The sequence below is a fragment of the Aquila chrysaetos genome, chromosome 12, assembly GCF_900496995.4.
Source record: "Aquila chrysaetos chrysaetos chromosome 12, bAquChr1.4, whole genome shotgun sequence".
Taxonomy (NCBI): Eukaryota; Metazoa; Chordata; class Aves; order Accipitriformes; family Accipitridae; genus Aquila; species Aquila chrysaetos.
In genome coordinates this window covers 22,695,211-22,721,515 of record NC_044015.1, presented here as the reverse complement: position 1 = coordinate 22,721,515, position 26,305 = coordinate 22,695,211, and the positions used below count along the sequence as shown (strand labels likewise).

The window sequence follows — 26,305 nt, the reverse complement described above, 5'->3', positions numbered from 1 at the left end:
CTGTTGATTGTAGAAGTTATATTATGAATATAATAAAGAAGGTAAGACAGGTGTATCAGAGGTAGTGATTAAAATCAATACAAGGAGAGGAACAGAAGCGTCAAAAAGGTGTGGTCTTTGCCTTGTAAGAATGGCCTTATTCTCTGGATTTTAAAAGGAAACAATCAATTTGTGCATGGAAGTAGTGGGAATACATAAAAAGGATGATGGTTTTCTGAAGAAAAGTGTTAGATACGGGAGCAGTAAACTGGAATGTATTCTGGAGCTTTTGTGTCTCAAGATACTAATAAGAATGGAAAATGGAATTTCTCGCTAATTGATACATGCAGTTTGGGTAGCAGTCTTATGCTAGCTTCAGTCATGTTTTGTGGTAGGCCATGTGAAACATTTGTCCTTTATGTTCTCTGGTGACTGTTCGCTGCTCTTGATGAACTGATGTTTTAAAGTTGAGGAATGCTTTACCTATAGGTGGTATATAAACAACTGGGAACATTCATCTGGCCTTTCCTTGGCCATTTTCTTTTCTTTGGGGTGCTTTGGGAATGGGAGGAGCAAGTTTTGAGTCCAAGGAGTTGCATCAGCAGTTTTAATGCTCTTTTGACACTGCTTTTATTGTGACTGGATAGCTGTTGGAAGTGGGCAGGGATTTACCTGTGTGAAATCGACTTATCCAGAATATTTGTTTGACCTGATGCTTTCTTGAGATTTTGCGCCTACTGTATGTATATATGCTGATCAGTTATACAGTATGTTTGTGATGTACTCAATTATATTTGCAGAAAGGGATTGTGATATATGACCCTTCTGTTTGGAAAATTTGCTTTGCTTTATCATCATCAGTCATGTCGATACAAATTTGAAAATTACATTAACTATTGTCTGGCTGGTTTCTCTCTTAAACAGAAAAGTGAATGTTAGTTATATTTTTAAACCCATTCGTAAGAGAGTAATAGCAGAAGTTAACTACTGTAGTCTGGGAATTGTCTTTGAATTAAAAAAGGGCTTTTCAGCTTTAGGGACTGCATGTGGGCAAGGCAAGCGTGAAGTAAAATGAATACTTGCTTATAATGTTTTATTAACAGTTTTATAGTCTCAGAGTTACCTGCTAATGAGGCTGCTAAATTTGAAGCTATTATTTTTGTGCTGTATGCTTTGATTTGAAACATTTTTGTTCATCAAATTGTTGAATGTTCAATCTTGATTTTATTTTCATGTTGAGTCACCAGAAATTAACACCAAAAGCTGAGTAAAAAAAATAAAACTTAAAATGGAGGTGGAAAAAATGACATATACTATTTGGAAACTTGGTTTACATAGAGTAAATGTGGGGATTTGCACAACTCAAAATATGCAGTGGGAGCACGCTTCCCAGTTAAATCTGTCAGAGGAGCAGAGTGCTTTAATTTCTCAAAGCGTTAGAACATGTCAAAACCCAATCATCTTGTGAGTACATATGAAATAATTCATATTTGATTTGGTCTGTAATGTGTTGGTTTGCTTACCTGGAATTCATGGAGGCAAGGAAATGTCACTCTGCACACAGTTCACCCCTTATGTTACAGTTTACAAAATAATACAAGAAGAATGAGCTTTCGCTCTGTGTCTGATGTTACTTTGTGAACTCCTGTTGTATATAAGCAGTTTGTGTGAGTATTTTTGAATAGAACAGAGCTAAGGATTCCAGTAATGATAATATATTACATAGTTCATAGATTTTTTTTTTAATTTTCAGTTTCTTGAAGAAATGCTATACATTTTAAATTTATAGATTTCTTCATGCATAGTTTTAAAAATTGCCATATTGTATAAAATGTTTGCTTTTATGTTTTAAAAAGGTGCATCTTTGTTGCTCTGTTTTTATTACATGAGGTCCTTAGTCACTAAATATGAAATAGCCTGCTAGTTAGCTTCTAGTCTCAAACTTCTCATTGCTCATTGGCTATGTAGGTTTGAGTATCAGAATCTAATAACTGTAGTTTGAATTGCTGTCTTGTGTTCTCTTTACAGTTATGATGCTTTAATCTGGATAAGTAAACTGATTTGACACTTGGAGTGATAAAGCCTTTTTCGATTGTTGAAGTGAATGTATGAAGTATATAATGTATCTTTTCTCTGGAGTAGTTAAAAGAATCCGTAGAGGGATATAAAATGTGATGTAAAGAATATACACTACACAGGTGCATGGAATAACTTAGGTGAACTTTTGGTGCGTATTGAAGATTATAGTTCTCCTTTACTGTATTTCAGTGTGTGCCACTTCAGTCTAATCTATTATCTTTCTCCTGGATGGCACATGTAGCTGTGCAGTAAATGGGGCCCGAACAATTGACTGACTCATTTTGTATACATGCATTGCACATCTTGGAATGGCTGAGGTGTACTTCTACCTGACGGGAGAAAAGCAGCAGTCATTCCTTCATGGGTGCATTATTTGGTACATAGCATTTGGGAATTTGTGACGTTGTTGACAGTGCTTTGGGCTACACTGGCCAAAACCTGAGCTTCAGCTGCCAAGTGTGGACAGCCCCAGTTATACCTAGGAGGGAAAACTCATGTACTCCTGTAAACATAGTTTTGTAATGTTTAAAGATGTGGGAATGGCCTTTTCCCCCAAAAGTCAGGGCATCAGCCATTGCAGTATGCTTAAGGAAAGAGGGAATTCTTAGTGTGTATTTAGTTGGTTATGTTAGGATTGGGTAGAAGATGCTAAGAAGCACTGTCCTAGTACTTTCTAATAGTTTTCCAAACAGTAATGTGTCACAAAGTCCCCCTTTTTCCTCGTTGCTGAAATTTAACATGGGGGAATATAGTAGTATGGGGGAAGGGCAGTAGCTAAAAGCAAAAGAGATAGGAGCTGATGGAGAACAGGAAGAGAGCACAAAGTAGCAGTGTCTGGAGAAAAGGAAGAGAGCACAAAATAGCAGTGTCTGTAAGTACTCTTGAAGCGTTGTCCACTTCTTTTTTTTTTTTTTTTTGCCTGAAGTTCTGAGGGTTAATCTCTTCTCTTACAAAGTTACAGAACACTGACCCTTTTTTGCTACTAATAACTGAGAGTTTCCTTGTGGTGGAAACACATATTGTGGATATATTGTGACTTTTTATTTGAGCTGTACACTGTATAATGAAAATATGTGTGGAAAAAAGTCAGAAATCCTAGGAAGTTGTCAAAAGATAAGTTTACACTAAACTTAAGAAATGAGAAAATGTATTTAAATAGCTTTTTCCTTTCAGTTTTTTCTTCTTTTTCTGAAATCTCTTTTGCCTTCACTGTCATCATTCTAGATACTTAAATAAAAGGGAGTGGTAGGATAAAAAAAGTTTGAATCATTCATACAGACAAATGGTATGTGATGGTCTGTTTTACTGTATTTAAAATATTAGAATGATAGTTTTGAGCTATCTTTGCATGTCTAATATAATTACTAGTAGATTGCTCATAGATTAGACAAAGACTGCTAAGGGCAGCAATATGAGAAAAATGACTTGATGGTGAATTGGAAGAACTATTTTAATTTTATGTTAGCTAGGAGAATGTTTTATATCAACTTTTGTGTTCAATAATACTTAGTTGTAGCAACAGTAGACAGCAAAAAATGCGCAGAACATTCTAACAGTGAAGTAAGAATGAATTGTGACTATCTTCAGAAGTTTAGAACCACCGGCTGGATTTCTCTCTCCAGTGGTGGTGTGTTGTGGTTTAACCCCAGCCAGCAACTAAGCACCACACAGCTGCTCACTTACTCCCCTCACCCAGTGGGATGGGAGCAAGAATCAGAAGGAAAAAGGTAAAACCTGTGGGTTGAGATAAGAACAGTTTAATAGAACAGAAAGGAAGAAACTAATAATAATAACATGACAACAATAATTAAAGGATTGGAATATACAAAACAAGTGACGCACAATGCAATTGCTCACCACTCACCAACCGATGTCCAGTAGTTCCCGAGCGGCGATCCCCTCCAGGCCGACTCCCCCCAGTATATATGCTGGGCATGACGTCGCATGGTATGGAATACCCCTTTGGCCAGTTTGGGTCAGTTGTCCTGGCTGTGTCCCTGCCCAGCTTCTTGTGCCCCTCCAGCCTTCTTGCTGGCTGGGCATGAGAAGCTGAACAATCCTTGACTTGGTATAAACACTACTTAGCAGCAACTGAAAACATCAGTGTGTTATCAACATTCTTCTCATACTGAATCCAGGACATAACACTATACCAGCTACTAGAAAGAAAATTAACTCTATCCCAGCCGAAACCAGGACATGGTATGGGGAACATGTCTTTCATTGTAAGAAGTTATTTTTTGTCACCAAGGACATCTGCTCTCTTTTTAACAGTAACTTCGGTAAATTGACCCTGTTTGAAATGACACTCATATTTATTCCCAGAACAGCCTACTTCAATTCTTTTTCCTTTGTAACTTTGGGGTTTTCTTCCTTAATGCTCATTCTTCCACTGTAATATATGTGGAAAAACAAGGAGAGCTGAAAATGGAGAGAAAGGAAAAATGTTGAAAATTAGTTTGTACTCTGTAGCAAGTATGCATCAATGTAAGGAAGGCTTAGTATTCCTATTTGATATGTTTTGATGTCTGTCACTAATTGGAAATCACGTATTTTTCATTTGTAACAGAACACCTATATTTGCATCTTAATTGAGGGGGTTGTAGGAGGAGCAATGAGATCACTTGCACCATCTGAAAAATATGTACTGATACCAACATGAAAATACCTTTCCTGTTTCTTAAAGCTTTGGGCCATGTTTTCACAAGCAGATCAAGCTGCATTCCAGTTTTCTCTGTCACTGTAATACTTGTGTAACAAATGCTTGGGTAGCCACTTCACAAACCTCTCTTGGGAACTTAACCAGGTTAAAGCTAAGTTGACACAACAGTGCATTACATCTTTTTAGTCAGATTTGTACCAAAGCGTGTGGTTACATAAATGCTTGTAGCAATATAGACTTGGGGAGGACAGAATAGGAACAAGTTGTTAGGGCCCGGGAGACAGCAGGACTGTTGCTTTTGGTGGTAGTTGGTTCAAATGAGGTTGTTGTTTCACAAGCTGTTAATGGGACTGTGATGTTTGATTTAGGGGGTTGGGTGGGGTTTTTTTATAGCTGGAAGTACATACAGCCATTTTTAGCTTTTCATAAAAATCAGTTTTTCTATGAATGTGTAACATGAGGATTGAGTTATAGACATAATAGCACTAGCGTTTTTAATTCATTATTGCAAAATAGCAGAGAATCAAGCAGAAAATACCTTCCTTATGGATCTTATTTTGAGATGTAGAAACTGCTGCTGAAGGACCAAATATGTACATCTAGGTGCCATGATTCTCTATCCAGAAAGCTAAGAACACATCCAGGTGGTACCTCTAGCAAGTTGTTCTCACCTATTCTAACTTACTACCAGTTATGTACAGCTGCTTCAGAGTAACACTTACTTTCCTGGTAAAAGTGGAATAGAAAGTCTGAAATGCTGGAATAAATTGTTTGTGTACTTCCTCCTGGATGTTTGAAGCGTCAACTGGTATTGGACTAGAATCTTGCCTGCAGTCTTTCATTACAATTGGAAGTTTGAAGGTTTCCAAATAAGGCTGGGTGGCATGGTTTAAGTGGAGATTTGATTCTTTACTCTTCAGCTTTCTGGTTTAATAGTAGTCTGTCTTGATCTTGAGATGCTTTGAGAAACTTGGCTCTTTTCTACAATGTATTTTGAGAACCTGGAGGCTTTTAAGAGGAATTGAGACTTGTCTCCTTTCAGTCTTAAAGACTGCTTGCTCTCAATTTCTACAGACTTTGTGTGTTTTTCATGAATTGGGTACATGGCATATACCATGCATATAGTTGCAAGAAAAAAGAATAAAAGCTTAATTTTCTCCTACATCCTTCCTTACTGAAAAAATATGAGTGTAAAAATGGTGAAGTTAGTTGTTAGGATATATAAACAATACATGGTTGGCTGAGGACAGCATGAAAAAGAATTGAAGTGAGGGGGAAAAAAGAGAATGCAGAGAATAAATATGGAAAGGTGGTCGGTCATATTGTACCAGTTAACTTCATACTGAATTAAAAGCAGGTGATGTTGTAAGTGAGTTACTAAGCACCCACAGAGTTCATGGCCTTATCTGATAAGATTTCATGCTAATATAGTTAAATAGTATAGTCTTAAAAAATAAAAATCAAGTAGACATACTCCTTTTATGTAAGGTTCTGGTGAAGTGATAACAAGGTTATAGTTTAAATTGTATGCTTTGTAAAATACCTATTAACCTGCATGGAATTTCTTCTGGATTGTATGTTTGGACCTGGCTTGTCCTGTTCTGAATGAGTCTTCTGTGATCCAGTATGTATGAGAGGTGTAACAGTCTATTAATTAGGTAATTTAGATTATGTGTTTTGACAGTAGTCCGTATAGTCAGAGCATAAGGCAGATAAAGTATTTCTTCTTCACTAGAGTATGTGAGAGTGTATTTATGCAGTGTTTCATTAAAAATGTTTCATGTTAAAAATGAAGCATTCATTAAATTCTGATCCATTGCATGTAAATTGAACAAAGTTTATAAATGCTGTGGTTGGGGGTTTAAAGTGTGTTGTCCTGTTGTTTCCAACATCCATTCCCCAAAGCTAATTCACACACTGAATATTGAAGCAGTGTGTTTACAAGTGTGTATCTGTTAGAGGGGAATGTTTAATGTCTGGGTTGGAATTCTCATATGCCTTTATTCCTCTCCGTTAGGTTTCTGGCTTTTTCTTTTAAATTGTTCCCAGATGTTGTTAGAAATGAAGTGTTTTACAATGCTGTTAGATTTCTTTAAATCACGAGATCCATCTCCTGGCTTGTCATACCCCTTGGGAAATTCATGCCTGTAGGCTGAGAATGACTGTGGTAAATGCACAGTGCAGCTGAAGTTCTCCTTTTTTCTTTCATCTGGGGGAGGAAGCAGGGAGAGAGAGAAGTGGTGGGGGGCAAAAGCATCCTGTTCTTGAAAGAGGCTTGTAATATCAGCAAATTTGAATACCACAAATGAGAGGATTTATCAGAAAATGTATTTTTCAATATCTTTGAGTGTATTCTTTATCTTTTCTAGTGGGAGTTTAAGAATTTATTTTAGATGATGCTGTTGACTTTTTAACAAAGTGCAGTTTTGTCATTTGTTTACTGTTTCTTGTAGTATTGGTTTAGTGTTCTTGTAGTATAGTTGTAGTGCATCTACACGTGCTTCTAATAAGCCTTCTGTGATACACTCAATTTGTTATGTTGGGTTCAGCCATAACTTCTGATCAAAGCCTTCATAGCCCTGAATTATTGGGAAAAGAGCTGATAATGTTTCTCTCTCATTGGTAACTCTCAAGCCAAAGTTGTTACTGTTTGTGTTTTTTTTACTTTGGATGTAATAAAATCTGGGGAATGTTTGAAATTTTTAAAGCCCTATCTGGAATGTGAGGAAAATAGTTGGCAAAGACTTCTAAATAGTATATTTTTGATAAGCCTGGAGGGATAATATGACTGTAATGACTTCCTGAAATTACATAGCTACTTAATATAACCTGTGATAGCATGAAGCTTTATAGTAGTCTGTTATGGGGGGAAAAAATCTGAAATCCTCCTACATAAATCCAGCTTGTGTAGTGAGGGATTCTGAGTTAGCTATGACTGTTAAAGCAAGGAGCTAGGAGATTAATTTGATGAGCTAGGGGCTTTTTCTTTTTCTTTGTATAACTGATTTTGTAAATTGTAGAAGAGAGAGTATATACAATAACTGTGTTCACTTACAGAAATTAACTAAAATATCGAAGTGGTATCTTCAATTAACAGCATATAAAATAATTTTTATACGTATAATTTTCAAGTTTCTCTGAAATACATATTAAAAGTCTCATTTGGTATATTTTTCATCTTTTTCTGAAAGTGATCCCACATGCCAGTTTTATGTAGTTCCATTGGTTGAAGCCATAAATTAACATGCTGTTTTCACACTGCAGATGGAAATGGTCTCGTGGGGGCAAGGGTGATAACATGGGCTTCATTGAAAGGACAATATTGACTCTGCAACAAATTTAAAGTTCACCCAGTGCAAGAAGTTAGTTTGGTGATTCCCTTGTTTTGTGTAATAGCATTTTGGCAGATGCTGGTTTTGTGAAGAAATGTTTTGGATATCTCTGATCAGAATAGTTACTGGTTTAGCATTTATGGAAGATTAATGTAGATTAATGTTCTTGACATTGGTAGGAATAGAAATATGGCATTGAAAACTTGTGCTGTTGAGGACTAGGTGTCAGAAGATGACCTATTAATAGTATAATAGTAGTTTGTACTTTTTATTTTGTCCTTTATAATCTCCTTCCCTCATCGTAAAATGAATATTCAATTAGTCTCTTACCATGTTGCTATTATAGGAACTTTCCTTTGCAGTCTATGGTGAAATAAAATCATTGTGGTGGTTTTTGTTCATTTGTTACTTTAACTTATATTTGGACATTCCTGTCACCTACGTGCTTGTGATCTTCAGTCTTGTTATACAATCTCAAACTTGCTTTGATTCTTTAGAACACAGCAATTTGCATGGATGGGGAAAAGAGTTAAGTGAACATTGCTCTTGGATCTTCCATTCTTCATTGAATCTGATTCACTGTGCTCTTCAGAGATCTGAGTTTAGTTTCCTTATCTCTGAAACACTCAATAGAATTTACCTAAATTAGTTTAAAGGTTTCTTTGCATTGCATAATTTGACTAGCAGAACTGGCATGCTTGAGAATAAGACAAGCAAATGTTCAAGATGCTTGGGAAATGGGTTATAATTGTGAAATTTGTGTGTGAGAGAGTGGAGTGATGAAGAGCTTTGCCCTCGGAGCAAGATGCCAGGCCTTTTTGTCTTAGCACCCTCTAAAAGAAGATGCACATAAAACCAGAGCCAAGCACCCCAAAACACAAATTGAATAAAGTCTTATCTCTGCTGAATAAATGTAAGTAAGTATTTATGTCTGTGCTGTAATTCAGGAGGTGCTTCTGTCACATAGTAGTGCCAGTCTAAGACTACGCATTGGCTTACTTGAAATGCTTATATTGAATTGCTTTACTAGACAACTGTCATCCTGAGATAATCCTTTTGAAGTAAATGACAATTACCAGGCAGTTACTGCTTTTGATTTTTTAATTTAACTGCTCTGTGTCCAAGTGTCTTTTGCAGCATAGCTGGTTTTAAGGTTACATACTGAATGAAGTGCAGAGGTGTCTAGGCTGCTTAAGAACTGATAAGGAAGAATAGCCATGTATATCTAGTAAGGTCATTGGTCGCACAGTACATGATACCTTTGTCTTTTTAGTAAAAGCTTGGCAAGTATATATGGGAGTGAGCTAGCAGAGGTTTGCTATACGTTTGTGATTTCATGGTGAGCATTCCACATACAAACCTGTACATCTGTGACTCAGACTTGTGAACACTGATTTATGAGAACAAAACAAATGTAGAATTTATGATACATGCCAATATAAGGAATTCACGTTTGCTTGTTCTTCTGAAGCAAAACTGTTAAAACTCTTTCAAGTGGAATGACAAAATCTGGTGATCGACTCTGAATGTATTCATGAAATGCAAAATGGTATGTTTCAAAATGAAGAGAAAACTCTTTTAACTGTTCACAAAACACAAATACAGTAACTGAATATCCACTCTATTGAGTAATTTGTGCTCCTTTTGGATTTTTCTGCTGTGGATTAAGAAATTAACAGCTTTTCAAAAGCCTGATTTACTAGGAGCCAGAAGTTTATGTAATCACTCTTGTGTTCTGCTAGTCAGCAGGTGCTGATGGAAGTAACTTTTTGAAGCTGAAGACAGCTCAATTTGAGATATTTCAGAATTGTAAAGTTCCTGCAGGTTTTGGAAAGACCATTCATTTGGTACTGGGGATGCTTCGGGTGTTTACATAGTAAATGCTGTACTGTTCCAAATTAATGCCTGGCGTATAAAGGAAAAAAAATGCTGCTGAATTATCTTAATATGCCTGACTATGAACTGATTCAGAGTCTGCTGCTACTTCTGCATATTCAGTTGAGCTGTCCAGTCTACAGACCAGGCCTTCCAAGCAAGGCTAGGTGGATAGCTGCAAGCAGAAAGAACTGCAGTTCTCAACTGAATGAGCTAATACTGCTAGTAATCATGAACTTTGCAATATTCTACCCATGTAAATATTATGTTAGAAAAATACAACATTGAAGAGAAAGAAGGAATATTTTATGTTTCAACTTATACTGAGTGCCTGGGTTAGTGTATTGTATTTACAGTACAAAGCAATGTAGTTTGAATAATGGAAGAGTTTCCATAACTTCTCTAACTTGTTTCTCAGTTTTGTCCAGCTAAGTTTTTCCTTAGTTATATCTGATTAGAGATCTGTCATTATATTGAGAAGGACAAGACATGGTCCTTCTCATGGTCCTACCTAATCTTGGTATTAGGTGTTACTCAATTTTAAAGGAAATCTGTTGTTGATTTGGTAGGCACAGCTTTGTTGATTGCTATGTAGCCTTAACAGCTCAGAGTATTCAATAAAGTGTATCAAGATTCTTCAGAGCTAATGTTGAAAACTAAGTAAACTTGAATGGCTCTATGCGTACATACACAGTATATACTATTTTTAAGAGCTTGTGGATTTCAGGTGTGGATTAAACAAACTTTAAGATACTGTTCTGATTATGAGCACACATACAGTACACTATGGTAAAATGGTAAAGGTTTGATTTTATGGATCTTGCAACTGTGCTGCCTAGAAAGGTGATATCCTCAGGTTAATTTAGTATGCAGTATTGAGGTGCCCTGTAAAACATATTCACTAACTATTCTTGAGATTCTATTGTAGTGTCCACAACAGAATGAAAAATGTTTATTTTTGTAAAGATAGGTAGTAACTCTTTTCTTTCCTCATTTCCGTTTTAGCAGTGACCTGGATTAGTGTTAAGGGTGCTGGGGAAATACTTTTGAAGGAAATACTTTTGAAGTGGGGAAAGAACCAATAAGAAATTAAAGATAATCTGCAAAGGATGTCAGGTTTATTCCCCTTTAAAATTTTTTTTAATGAAGGATCACCTAAATATTTTGGGGGCTTTTTGAGAGAGGAAGTCTTGAGGGATTGAGAAGGGGTTGGGGGTTAAAAGAAAAAAGGGAAAAACAAAAAAGGCATGAAAAGAAGCAAAAGCCTCTTCAGCTATGTCAAATGCCCATCTCACAAGTAATTTGATAGGAAAATATTATCTTGTACATTTTCAATATAAACCCTCCTCTGATTTTTGCAGCCCATTTTCGAGTCATTTTTGAAAAGACTGTTTAATTGATATTTACCATGTTTTAAGAATTATGATGAAGAAGCAGTTCCCTGCCATAAATTGTGTTTTCCAGGACAAATGAATGCCCCCAAAATGAAAATTGACCATTTCCTATGAAGGAAGATGAGTCTTTCTTTTAATCTTTTTGTTTTTGTTTTTGTTTTTTTTTTTTTTAATAGGGGTGTTAGAATTGAGCTAAACTCCGTATTTCTATTTGTATAGATTTCCCTTTTAGTTTCAGCTAGATATAGTAATTTAATATATGTATATTAAAATATTAAAACAATAAGTTAATTTAGATGTCATTGAAATAGACTAAATATATTTAATTATCATAATATTTTAATTTGAAATGCTGGACAAAATTACTGTTCAGCAGTTCTCATTGTGTCTGGAGGTGGCTTTGTTTCAGTGGTGGGTGAAACAACTGTGCTTAAGCTGCTCTCATTTCAAAGCTTGCCATGTAAATATACTGCTTTACTTAGATTTCAAGTTATTGCACTTATCTGAAAAGAGGAAGTCTGCCAAATCTGAATAGGTTTGGTTATGCTTGCTTACGTTCTTCTAAAGGTTTTCCCTGTCAAACTGACATTTTTAATATCATCTTTAAAAATCACAAAATAGAGGAAAAAAACTCTCTTACTGTCTCTTTCTTTTTAGAGAGGATCTGACGAACTTCTTTCAGGCAGTGTACTCAATAGCCCGAACTCTAACATGAGCAGCATGGTAGTTACTGGTAAGTGATGCCCTTTCAAAGGAGAAATCTATCATTTATACTTGGACTAATTTCCTGTTTACAAGGGGAGAACACTGAAACAAGAATCCGTTGTGCTATAGAGAGATAAACTGTTGGCATGCATTAGACTGTAGTGACCTCTATATACTCACAAACCTTGGGTATCTGAGAAGAATAATCCCATAAAACAAGAGGCAACTTTCAGATGTCTGTACACTAAATTGTTGGTGGGTGATGGGATGAAAAATTACACTTGCCTTGTACAGCTGCCTTCAAAGTAAGGAATCACAACTACCAAGCAAAGGTAAACAGCTTAACAACTCCTGTATGACATCAGCTTTTTCACACATAGACATCTGTGAATCTGGGCATTGCAGGGAAGAACCCTGTGCGAGTGTCATAATATAATATGGATTCAGGAAAACAGAGTTTTGCTCTGTTCTAGTTTAGACTGCTAAAGCAGGAAACTTCACTTTGCTGCTTCAGTCTGAGACTGCAGTGGTAGAATCTCAGAATGTCAATGCAAAGTGAGTGTGTTGTTCTTGAGTCAAATTTTGGGTGGTGCTAGATGGAAAGGCTTTTCATGAATTGGCACATACTGAAATGCCTTCTATTGCAGTTAATGCTTCTGTATGTTGAACGTGCATTGAGTTCCCTTGGAGAGCTCACTTCAGAGGTCTTGCTTTTTCTCTTTTTTCATTTCCCCCCCCCCCCCCTTTTTTTTTTTTTTTCCTACCCTCAGAGATGTGAAGGAATTGGTTCATGGCAGCAGAGTGTTGCTGAGCTTTCCAAATAGTTGCCTGGTTCACTGCTTTAATGTGCTTGATCAATTTTACCGTATTTCTCTGCTGAGCATTATAGTTGCTGATACTAGTAGCAGACTCTTTCCTTTTAATCTAGTAAAGATTGGAATTCAGGGTGCAATTTCATGTTATGTTTGGGGTGCTGTGGTGGCAGCTGTTGCCAGAATGGGTACTTCTATGCTTTCTCATCCTACCTCCTTAGCACAGGCAGAACCCCCCCACCCAACGCCACATGTTTCTGCTCCACTCTCTGTGTTGGAGTGCTCATAGACTTGCAGAATGAGCTAATCCAGCATTAAACTGTACTGCCAAAAAGTGTAGTTTTTCCTTGGAGCAACTTAACTGATAAGTCATGTGGCTGCACAGTTGCTAGATTCAGTGCATTGTGGAGTGGAGGAGCATGGCAGCAGAAGAGAGGAGAACCACTTCCATTGGCAGTTCTGTAACCAAAGGTGAAGAGATGATACTTCTTTGGAATAGATCAAAAATGTGGTGCAGTACATTCATAGCCAGTTTAGAACTCCAGAACATCTGTTTATCTCCTCTGCTTTTCTTTCTTCCTTCTGGTTCTGAAAGAGGTCCCTGTTCTTATTTTCATTTTCTTGATGTCCTCTGCAGTGCTGGATATTAGTGCTTCAGCAATTTGCTTCACTTAAATGAGAAACTAGAGTGAAAAGGAGCTTGGGTTGTGTGTGTGAGGGTTTGGATTTGGGCAGTGGGAGGGGGAGGGAGAGCACTGTTATCAGGACAAAGTCCTGAATGTTACCAAATTTTCCATGTATTTTGAGAGAAACTTTTAGTTCAGGAAAACTAAATGTAAGTTATCAAAGGAAAAAAAAAAAAAAAGCTAAAGGGAAAACAAAAATTGATATATGAATTATTAAAATTTTGAGTTTTCAGCAGAAAAAATACAGAAGCTTGTCTAAGAAGCCTCAAACTTTAAATAAAAATTCTTTTCTCCTCAAAAAGTTCTTGAAATGGAAAAGAGTGCTTTGATTCCATTATGTGGACTTGGGAGTTTGATGTATTTTAACAAATACGGATTCTCCTCCCCACCTTGTTTTTGTTTCCCCCCTTTTTAAGCTGATTTAGGGTTTGGGGTTTGTGTTGGTTTGTGGGATTTTTTTCTTGGTACCAAAGAAAAAGCATTTGTAAGAGAGTTTTCAAATGAATTTATTCTTTACATTTTATACAGGTCAGACCTCTTGATATGTCTCTAGGCATACAGAAGCATAAATGATTTCTCAGAAATGATCTCATTAACAAGCAGCAGTGCTCTGAGTAGTGGTCTGGTTTCTGTAGTATCAGTTGCCTGTTATAAAAGTTTTCATATTAGTTGTGCAGTATATAAAGGAGGTTGGTGGAAAAATAGTCCCAAACAAACAAAAAACCCCAATCTGAATGCAGTATTATAATTCAAGTCATTCTCTATAGAGGTCAGTGGAAAGGGGGACATTTTGGTTTGGGCTTTTTTGTTTGTTTTTAAGCACTTTCTTGGGATTGCCTTCAAATTTCTCTTCTGCCTGTCTGCCTGCCTTTGTAAAATAGCATTTAAAAAAACCCCGTAGAGTAGGCTAAGTCCGCAGTTCAGTGTTATTTCTTAATATATCCTCCCATCTCTCTCTTTTTTTAGTGTGAATCTGGAAGTACTTTTTCCAGACTTGCACAGTTTATAAGTTCAGATTGTAGACTCAGAAGTAATTAGATCTGAAATGGAAACCCATGTGTTAATTTTTCTGTACCCATTTCATGAAGCCAAATGAGTTCAAGTATTCTTTATGTCCAAATTCATGTCCTCCTTTTGCTTCAGTTCTGTTGTTACTTTTCTCTTTAGAAGAATTTAAAACTTTTGTGAACAGTTTTTTTGATGTAGCCAAGGCATGGTAGTGATAAATCTTCTTCGGATTTTGTAGGGCTTAAGAGAATCTGTAATCATTGATTAAGTTCTTTGTAAAGGAGACATGTTGTAGAAATCTGCCTAAATTGTAATTCTTAAAACTAATGCTTGTTTTTGGCTTTTCATTCTTAGAGTTTGGAGGTGTCATGATGTTATGAGACCTGGTCATTGTTTTCTGGAGTATGTAGAAACCTATTCTGGTTTTTACCTTGATATTTTCAACATCTGATCACATATTTTTCCAAACAGATACCTAGATGAACAGAAGAAAGACACAGTTTGTTTTGTAATCCTCTGAGCCTTATTGGTAAAAGCATACACAATCAAAAAACCAGTTGTCACTAGCAGTGCCCTAGCAGGCCTAAACTTAGAGCAAAAACTTGTGAATCACAGCCTCTTTTCTTTCTGAATCTCTGCTATAGAAATATTAACCTAAACCAAATTGCTTAAGTTGTCAAAAAAATGGCCTTATCATGGAAGTGGGTGGTTTTGGTAGAACTGGAGGCTGTGTCTTTAGGGGTGAAACTGGAGGTGAGGTTTTTAAAAATGATCATCCTACCCTTTTATCGTGGTAACAGTTCCATTAGGTTTTTTTGGTATTCAGCTGCTGTTCAGTTAGAATACTGTAGTACTTTAATGCTTTTATGAATACTCTTGCTCTAATTCTTTTTCTTAGTCTGAGAAAGGCATGAAAGATGCATGCTTTCTATGCCCTATAGGGAGTCTTACATATGAATCCCTCCCTATTTTTTTGTGAAAGAGAATTTTTGCAAAATTGTTGGACAAACATTTGGTTTGCTTTCTTATTGATTGTTTGAACCACTGGTAATTTGATAAACAATATGGAATTAAGGAAAATTCTAGCATGTTGGACTGTTGTCCAGAGGACATTGCTCAAAATACAAGGGCTGGTCCTTGAGCATTTTCTAAACAGCTTTGTCATCAGTATCCATCTTCAAGGGTGTACAGATGAAAGGAAATTGACAGTATGTTGTATTAATATTCACTACAAGTCAAGTTACTGTCTTAAGTACTTTGTGTGTCTTGTAAAAGAACAGCCTTAAAAGAAATTTAGACTTGAATAATTGAGGATGACTTCTTTGTGAGTTCTTTTACCACTTAATTCTGAACCCTTATATCTCCTCTTTTGGACATAATTTGATTATTGTCCTTATTGTTGTGGAATATCATTTCAGTTAAGCATTTATATTTAAATATACAAATTATTTTTCCTGAATTAGTTTATAAGCCATATGGCAGAAAATCATTCTGTAAACATTGAGGGAAGAATCCCATCTACTAGATCAGAATTTGTTGCAAGGGAGGACAGCTTGTAAGGTTCCAGGTCAGCAAATATCTAAACTTTTCTAATAAGTTCTCTTTTTTACGTTAGATGTTTAATTTTCTGAGCTTTTTAGCACCAGCTGACATTGATATGTTGAAGTTGTATTGTCAGAACCACAGGCCTTCTACTACTGCTTGAACCACTACCAGTGTTTTCCTTCAGCTTTTCTGAAGATATTGTCTGTTCTCATTTTCTATTATAATCTTGCTTGGTTCCGATCTCTTTGGAGAGCATAACCTTGTCATAAACATCTGTGAATTCATTTTTTTGTCTTGGTGCACAGCAGACTGACTAGAAAGGCAGTTTAGGTAAACTGTGGTTTGGTAACAGGATTCTGAGAAACCAGAGCTGAAGCCAGGATATTTAGAAAATATTTTTGACTCTGGGTGTTTTTCAAGACATTAGTTATGCACATTGTAAATGATTGTATATAAACAACTGTTTTCACCTTTCAGTGCTGTGTGTTCAGTAAATACATAACTGCAGTTGCTTATTCTGCAGCTTTTAAGTCTAAGAAAGTCCCTTCTCTTTAAGAACTAGAAAAGGCATTTCCTCTGTGGTGGGTTACTTTTATGCTGAACTTCTTGTGAGGCTTTTTTCTTTTCAGGTGGAGGACTGCTTAATGGAAGTTTTAGGAACAGTTATATATGAAGATGCTCATGCCATGAACTATATTGCTGAAATCCACACCAAAAAAAAAAAAATTTTAAAGGGATGTAGATAAAAAGTGAAAGATGTTGATCAAAGTTTTATGGAACTTGGCTTGTCAAAGACAAGGGATGAAGCAGAAAGATTGGCAGATTTTTTAACTATGGCTGTCACCAATTTCATTGTTCACATTTGTGTGTTGAAGTTGAATCAGTGAAAACATCTCAAAATTGTTTTGTAGCTGAGCTCACCAAACTCCTGGAGCTTTAAACGATACTATTAATCTTGATCTTGTTTTTACTATATTAGCAGGGAATGTTAACAGTGACTTTGGTAGGTAATTCATTGTATTAACAGAATATTTAGCACAAGCTAATAATATTTCAAGTGCTGTATTTAACTTGGGGAATAAACATAGATGTGCTGGTTTTGATGGCACATTAAGTAAAATTGGTTATTAGTTAACATTAATGATGTCTAAACATAGGTAATCTACTTCTGAAGTTTGCAAATTGATTACAATTAATAGTAATTGGAAAGATCTGAAGAAGTACAGTACATGCGATTGGAAAGTATAATAATTTAATAATAGACTGTAATTTACATTTTTCGGCAGATAACTTGGCATGTGCATGTGGATGAACTAAATTTTAATACTCTGAATGCCTGAACAATATATCTTTTTGCAAATTAAGAAACTTTAAAAAAAACCCAAACAAACACACAAAACCCCCAAACTCCTCAACCTCAGGATGGGAGAAATAAAATGTGGCTATTATTATTAATTTAGTTCATTTCTGTCTGTATCGCTATGCCATGGTAATTCATTTTTGTTCCACTTCAGTTGCATTTCACTCTAGCTGTAGTGTTTTTACATATTTTAAGGGCCAAAGGAAAGTGCATTAGTTTTAGACTGTGCAACATTGAACAGCCACTATACCATATAGTAAGTGTGCTATGGTAGATGCTTAGAAAACTTAGTGCTGCTCAGTGCATTTTGAAACAGAGGGGCAGCCTATGTGCAGGTTTGCCAGTTAGAAGCTGTGTAGTTAATTTTTTAATTGCTTGACCATGTTTACTTATTTAAGTTCAAATTCCTGAGAGGTGGTATTCTTTGTACGATAAGATAGTTTTATTACTGATTGGTCAAGATTTTCCTTTGCACGTGGCCCATGTCCATGGTAAAAATCCACCTATTGCTACTGGTTAATGCTTTAGTTCAGGTGGTAAAACTTCCACATGTAGTCGTGGCCTAGCAAGGCAAGGATAATGGGGTATATAAAGTATGTTGAAGTACAAAGTCTTGCAGAACACACTCCGCCCCCCCCCCCCCCCCCCCCCCCCCCGCCAAGCCCCCAAACAACAGCAAAACCCTTTAATTTTAAGGTTAACAAATGCAGACTTCAGAGTACTTCACATTCTTCATGTTTTCATCTTATTTTTGAATGTAATATCTTCTTTTTTGCTCTTTCAAACATTTTAAATTCCAGATTTTATCTTTAGCTTGAACTTTTGATGTCTGTACTAAAACAAAGGTCCTGTTTTTCTTGTTTTGGGAACCTATTGACACTTGTGGAGAAGTTTGTCACTGGATCAGACCAAAAGTCTCCTCTTCCTACGTTTTATCTGTGACATCAGGCTGGGTATATATATTTAAGGAAAGAACCTCAGAAACAAAACCACAATGTTCTCTGTTATACTCTCCCAATTTGTGGTTGTCTGCGGTTTCCTTAGCTGGTTGTTTTATGCAAATGATTGTGTTTAGTAGCCACTGCAATATTTAATCTTTCTCTCTGGTCATAATCCACAACTGTAAACTAGATATCTTCATAATTCCATTACCTTTCTCTTGGTCAGATATTTCCTGTGTGGATATGTGTCCTATGTTCTACTTGTTGATAACGTTAAATTTCATATATTTAGCTAATGTGACACAAGAAGTACTTTCTACATTAGCAACAACAATGAATAATACTGTTAGTAAGCTTCTTGTCTTTAATGTATAAACTGATTGTATTGGAGGATGAAATAAGTGTTTCAGGAAAGCCTAAGTATTTACCTTTTTTTTGTAGTTGGTTGGTGGTGTGTACTGACAGTTGTGAAACAGATATTGACTCCTGCAGAAAGGATATTTATTTATCAATTATTTCGCTACACTGATATGCAGGGATTTATCATCAGCATCTTGTGATGAATTTTTAAAAATTTTTTCCCCTTCTTTCCAGGAAATAATAGGTGAAAGCAACTTTTCATTGTATGCAAAATCTTTGCCCATAGCCACATAGTTACATTTCTATATTAGGAGATTGCGTGAATATGAAAGAAGATTATTGTAAAGGAAAATTACACATCTAATTTAAAGGCTTCATATATTTTCAAGGTCAATTATGTATTTTTGGCCTCAGAACACTTTAGGTCATATTTATGTATTTCTCGAAAAATTAAAAAAAAAAAAAAAGTGTGCAGAGAAAAACTCCTCTAGGATGAAATCTCATTAAGATCATAGAATCATTTAGGTTGGAAAAGACCTTCAAGATCATCGAGTCCAACCATCAACCATGCCCACTAAACCATGTCCTGAAGTACCCCGTCCACTCGCTTTTTGAATACCTCCAGGGATGGTGACTCAACCACTTCCCTGGGCAGCCCATTCCAATGTTTGACAACCCTCTCAGTAAAAAAATTTTCCTAATATCTAACTTAAATCTCCCTTGCCTCAACTTGAGGCCATTTCCTCTCGTCCTATCTCCAGCCACCTGACAGAAGAGACCAGCACCCACCTCACTACAACCCCCCTTCAGGTAGTTGTAGAGAGCGATAAGGTCTCCCCTCAGCCTCCTCTTTTCTAGACTGAACAGCCCCAGTTCCCTCAGCTGCTCCTCATGAGACTTGTGCTCCAGGCCCCTCACCAACTTGGTTGCCCTCCTCTGAACACGCTCCAGCACCTCAGCGTCTTTCCTGTAGTGAGGGGCCCAAAACTGAACACAGTACTTGAGGTGCGGCCTCACCAGTGCCGAGTACAGGGGGACAGTCACCTCCCTGCTCCTGCTGGCCACACTATTTCTGATAGAGGCCAGGATGCGATTGGCCTTCTTGGCCACCTGGGCACACTGCTGGCTCATATCCAGCCGGCTGTCAACCAGCACCCCGAGGTCTTTCTCTGCCGGGCAGCTTTCCAGCCACTCTGCCCCAAGCCTGCAGCGCTGCATGGGGTTGCCGTGACCGAAGTGCGGGACCCGGCACTTGGCCTTGTTGAACTTCATACGATTGGCCTCAGCCCATCGATCCAGCCTGTCCAGATCCCTCTGTAGAGCCTTCTTACCCTCAAGCAGATCGACCCTGCCTCCCAACTTGGTGTCATCTGCAAACTTGCTGACGGTGCACTCAATCCCCTCATCCAAATCATTGATAAAGTTATTAAACAGAACGGGGCCCAACACCGAGCCCTGGGGAACACCACTTGTGACCCGCCGCCAACTGGTTTTCACCCCATTCACCACAACCCTCTGGGCTCGGCCATCCAGCCAGTTTTTCACCGAGTGAAGAGTGCACTTATCCGGGACACAAGATGCCAGTTTCTCAAGGAGTATGCCATGACAGTGGCAAAGGCCTTGCTGAAGTCAAGATATGTTTTCAAAAATAGTTATCAGCAGGAAGTTAGTTATTCACTGTTTGTTAGGAGTTATGCTGAACTTTAAGATCAGTTTTTCTGCAAAAACTACTTGGGAGCATTGAATCTTCATAGCTTTAACAATTGAATGCCATGGACTTACAGTATTCCTTGTGTACATTACACTTCATTCTGTTGTGTATAGGTTTCTATTTCTGTCTTTAATAAAATAGAAGTTTCTAACTAAAAATGCCAGGGACCCAAGTTGTTTAGATAATGGCCATTTATAGGCTTTGTCAACTGTTAAGCATTCAATTTCAACAACTTCATTTATGCTAAATTGAAGGAACTCTGTGCAACAGGGATGTGGCTTACATATCAACTATGTTTAGGGTGTAGTATCCTATTTAGGAGAATAATGCTTTGGATGCCATTTGTAGAGATGAGATTTTGTTTAGAAATAGACAGCTGATGTCATACGGAAACTGGATTTTTCTTCTCCTTGGTGGAGAGCCAAAGAGGGCTTACATCAGTGCAATGGCTGTTACAGGAGAGGGGGGTTTTTTGGTAGTCTTGAGTTGAATATAATGAATATTCACGTTAGATTTCTGATTTATTTTTTTTTAAATTTTTTTAAACTATAAGGCTATAACTTGATTAGTAAATGAACTAATACTAACACTGTTTTAGTCATGCTATTCTCGTGGTGATTTTTTTATTTTTTTTTTTTCCCCAATGTAGATATTGTATCATTATGCTCTTCAGTGCATGTTTATTTTTATTAGTTACAGCAGCAAGAGTTTTGAATTGGATTAGGCTTTTCAAGTCTGGTGAAAGCCAAACTACTTGGTGAAATACCTACTTGCCAATAAGCTTCCAATTTAATAACAGTTCCTCAGCAGTATTTAGTTGGCTTGTGAGGTGTCCCCCTCCAACATGCCCTTGCCCCCTCCCAGTTTTCTGCAGTTTTGTCTTTCTCCTGCTGTATAGGGAGGGATCTTTTGGGTTACTTGTTTATCTCTTATCTCCACAGACTCCATTTCTACTGCAAGACAATATTATTCTTTTAGTACCTTGCTGTTCTTGACTTAACCTATTAACCTTTATGGACACTGATTATGCTGGTACAATTTGTTAAGAGAATGAAGCTGTTGTTTTAACAGTAGTTGAATTCACCTTTCAGTGTCTCTGAACAAGTTGTGTTCCCATGTTTTAAATGTTGCAGTTTTCTATTCCCAAGTGCAATTTAATGATGTCTCTCCAGCTGAGAAGTACCATTTAAAATGGCAAATAAGAGACTAAAGTTGGGGAGAAAGGTTTCATACAGTGCCAAAAACTCTTAATAACTGTTCTGAAAGCTAAATTTCACTTGTTCACAAATGTTTTGAAAAATTCACTTGTGTATGTGCATGCATATTTAGTATATGACACACACACACGCTTTATTACTGCCATTATTGAAATAGTAAGTTAGTGTTAGGCTATGCTGGCTGGATAATCAAAGGTAGAAACAGTACATGTTCTCTTGGCTTTCAAGAAAAGCAGTAATAACCGATGTTGTGTTAATTTCTTCTCTTTTCTGAGAATCCAGTCTTAAATGTTTTGGGGTAAATTTTACTTTAAGAAGGTGGGCTTCATTTTTATGAATGTTACTAGTTCAGCTTTCACTCTGCAAGGCATGCTTCTGCCAATAAGTAATAACTTTTGTCATGGTTGCTTGCCCTACCACTGAAAACTTTCTTTGGGCATTACATAGCATTGAGAATGCTTGTTGCCAGTCCCCCCCCATCCTGTCCTGTCCCCCCCATCCTGTCCTGCCCCCCCCCCTTTTTTCTGATTGCCATACATTCTTTAGTGCGTATTTCTGTATCTTTTTGTGTATATTGTTTTAATATATATATACTTTTTCACTTAAACATTTTAGCATAGGCAGTTCTCTATATAGCTCTTTTTCACAGTAAGAAAAAAGTTTAAATAATAGCAGAAGCTTAGTTTAAGATAGTTTAAAAAATAAAATTGTGTGAGAGACTTGTATACGTGAGTTAAGGTAAAGCTGTTAACTGCTCTAGGAAAAGACATATATATATATAAAAATAGTACAACAAAATATTTCTCATAAATTTGTTCTTTAAACTTACTGCAGCAAAAGTTGAAAAACTGTAAAATGTAGATATTACATAGCAATGTTAATAGATGGAAAACCAATTTATTCAGGTAATACAATAATTATTAAAGGAACATTTCTTTGCAAATACATATATGTGAGTGATTGTATACTGGCCAGTGATACTTTTACTAGTAACATAGGGATTACCTAAGGCCTAATCCAAATACAAGCTTTAGTTTAAAAAAAATTCTTGGACATTATGCTGTGGAAAAATTAATAGGTCAAAATTGTATGTTGAAAACCACACAAAAGTCAAAACAGCTCTGTAAGATCTGAGCATTCGTGGTATATACTTTTCTGGTGATGTAATAAAAACAGAAGTTTCTTTCCAGTTTCAGAAAATCTTTTAGTTTAAAAGCTTTATTTTTGCTTTCTCATTTCTCATTGTTAATGTTTCATATTTAATTTTTGAAATTTGTAATGAATTCAAATTATTTAGAAAGCTTAAGTATGAAAGGCATTGGAAATCTGGTTTCAGGATCACTGTAATACTTCCATTCTTTGCAAGTTTGTTTGAAATGTGCTATTTGTAATACATTTTTGAAGCCTGTCATACTTTACAATGTTTTCTTCTAGTGTTTTGTAGAGATTTGAATTGAGATCTAGGGAAGACTATTGTGTAATGAGCTTCAGGTGAAAAATAAAAGTACTTTTTCATAAACTTTGGCTGTCTGTCACTTTGAGGATAAAGTGGTATATTATGCAACTTTGAACAGGTGAAATCTGGTTACCTGGAAGCCCAGTCTCGCCACGTTTTCCAAAATGATACAGGTTAGAGCCCTGTGTAGACGTAAGGATGGACTTCAGATACTAGTTCAGTGTGTATTTTTGAAGTTTTAGTCATCTGTGTTCCACCAAAATTTGTCCTTCTGTGCAGCAGACCAAAATAAAATACATACTATTGCATAGATTCAACCACTTCTAGCATTGTCAGTTGGAGATGCTGCTAGCTGAATTTTGACCAGTTCTGATGTCATTAGGTTTTTGTTGTTTTGTCTGCTGTAGTAAGTTGGAAAAGACTTACAAAGTGTTCTGCAGTGTAAGAACTCTTTAAAAAGCTCAGTCCTTCAGTCCTGGATTTTTTTATTACTTGGGGGGCAGGTAGAGTTAAGGCATGACCTGCCTTTAAGGCATACTTTTTTTTAGCGAAGAGAATATCTTGAATTTTAGGTTTAGCTAAATCTAAAGATGGATAGCTGAAGTGGAAGGTAGAAACATTCAAATTAGAATGAAGAGGTTTAGCTGTTAGAAAAAGATATACGTGAGTGATGGAAACAGTTCCTGATGTGTAGATTTATCCTTTTTCCATCACTTCCTTTAATGGAAATATGGAGAATGACCTTATTCTTGAAAAAGTAAAAAGTGGGTTCTTCCTAATAGCATTGAAAAGGTAGTTAAATGTCATACCTGGTTTGGCTTTTCAAGTCCAAATCTGGAGTGTGGATGTTCTTGACATGTAAAAAAACCAGTCCATTTCATTCTGTGTTTTTAATCTTGAGTAAGTTGGCTTGGTTTAGGCAAACTGAGTTAAAAACTTGAATTCTGGATTATGACTTAGGCATACCCTTAGCAAAACTTTCTGTGCTCAAGTCCGTCATAAATGAATGCAATGTTTTTATGCAGGGAATCAGATTAGGTGTAAATGGTTTTCCTGGCACAAATTCAGAATTATATTCTGTGGTTACAGCTGAGTGATAATTGAGGACTTATTTATTCTCTTCCCTGTGGAAATCACAGCCATCAGCTTTCTTATGAAGACAACGCTTTTGGAGGACTAAACATACAGAAATGCTTCCTATTGATTCCTCCCCCCCCCCCCCCCCCCCCCCCCTTTATTGTTTCTACTTTTTTAGTGAGTAAACAAAAGTAGTCTTGTTCATAATTTTTTTTTTTTTTAAATCCTCTTTGGTATAAGCCTTCAACCCATGGATTTGCACTCTAATAATTTTTCTACTAGTCACAATTTGTGTGTTTTTTTGGAAATACAGATAGCTGTTGAACTGTTCTTCTAACATGAAATCAGAAGTTGAATAGCTCACACACTGACTTGCATGTTTTATAGCCAGAAGTAGAACAAAGGAAGTCTTAACACTTGCTTCGCTTGTATCTAAATGCATTCTGATTCCCAGCATTGATTCATTAATATCCATAGAACTTATAACAGTGTTGTTCTTTAGCTCTTGACTCTGATGTTTACTCTACTGACATATTTGTGGGCAGCAGTTGTATTACCTTTTAACCAAAGTAATTTTTTTTCTGGCCTTCATTCCAAAGCAAGACTTCTTCCATCCAGCTGGCTAGCTCTTTTATTGCATATTCTCAAGAAAAAGGAACTCAAGCTGGAATTTTGCTGGAATTCTGCACAGGAATTCTGGACAGTATTCTGAATAGTACCTTTCTGGTGGTTTGTAAAATGATGTTAGTGCTTCCCTGCTTCTGCTAGGAAAATCTTGTCTGGTTCTTTGTTTTGTTTTGTTCCCCTATCCATATTGGCTGCATCATATTTATTAGTTGGTTTTTCATTTTCTATTGGTGAGCTTGTAGTTCATAATGGACATTTTTGTACTGGGTCCTTAAATTCTGAGGTGGTGGATTTCATCAGACTTCTGTGATGTCAGTCCTTTGGGTCATCCCCTTTCTCCAGTGTGATCCTTCTCAGCATTAATAATGCTTCCTTTCTTGCTTTGATATTTTTCTACTTTTCGTGTCTGGTTCCTTAGTGCAAACAATCCTTAAAACTTTCCTTTAGGAGCTCTTTAGTAACTATTCACCACCATTTTTCTCCTTTCAAAAAAATTCTGGGTAACCTTTAATTGTTTTTTTTTTTTATGTACTTTAGAGTTCTTATGCGAGCCCGTCTGAGTCATAATTAATATTCTTACATGGTATTATATGAGATGCTTCACTGAAAGTGAGATGAAGAGGATTTGCTGTGGTTTTTGTCTTGTTTAGAAAATGAGTTATCACAGAGGGCTGTTGAGTTAGTGTAAGAGACTGGGTCAGTTAGTCATTAACAGTCCAACTTTCATGAAACTATGTAACATTTGTCTCTTCAGAAGTTGTTCTGAAACCTCAAATTTTATTTAGATCAAACTAAGAGATGGCTTACTTAAAAATTATCTCATGTTTATAATTAAAACCATTTTTTAATAAAGCACTAATAATATCAGTAAACTTTTCAAATAGAGTCTGAATATGTCTTTCAGCCAATGGTAATGACAACAAGAAATTCAAAGGTGACGATAAAATGGATGGGGTTCCTTCTCGTGTTCTTCATATCAGGAAATTGCCTGGGGAAGTGACAGAAACAGAAGTTATTGCTTTAGGTTTACCTTTCGGTAAGGTAACCAACATCCTCATGCTGAAAGGGAAAAATCAGGTAATTTGTTGCTTTCCTTTTTTTAGTATGCTTACTGTCTAATTTCAAAATATGCTGTTAAAATGCTATTGAAATAAGTCATGTAACAGTAAGTATTAAAAAAAAAAAAAAAAAAGAGCCTTTGTTCCTTTAATTTTTTTAATGAACTTATAGTGTCTTTTAGTAGATTTGAGGGGGGGAACAGAGGATGGTTGGCAGCTACGTAAAGCAAAAAGTTAGCTCTAAGATAAATATTTAGTCCTGCATCTCCACAGATGAATTTTTGGAGATGCATTAGCTTAGCAAATGAAGTTGGTATGTAGAGAATGACATCTTCTGAAGACTGATATTTGTTAAAATGTGTTATCAAACCCTTTAAGTGTTTTTTATATGCTACTAATATCAAGATTATCTGCTTTGTAA

The 26,305-nt window shown here is 36.4% G+C and overlaps 1 protein-coding gene across 5 annotated transcripts in view; it reads left to right on the top strand.

Annotated features, from left to right (window-relative positions):
* The window catches only part of PTBP2 (polypyrimidine tract binding protein 2), a 56,713-nt gene that overhangs the window by 3,388 nt on the left and 27,020 nt on the right, over window positions 1–26,305 (top strand). For 4 of the 5 annotated variants that reach the window (XM_030032511.2, XM_030032512.2, XM_030032513.2 and 1 more), the window contains exons 3-4: window positions 11,979–12,054; window positions 25,731–25,903. In XM_030032511.2, coding sequence (XP_029888371.1) covers window positions 11,979–12,054; window positions 25,731–25,903 — 249 coding nt within the window. The remainder of the gene's footprint in view (window positions 1–11,978; window positions 12,055–25,730; window positions 25,904–26,305) is intronic. The other variant, XM_030032515.1, reaches the window with a different exon arrangement.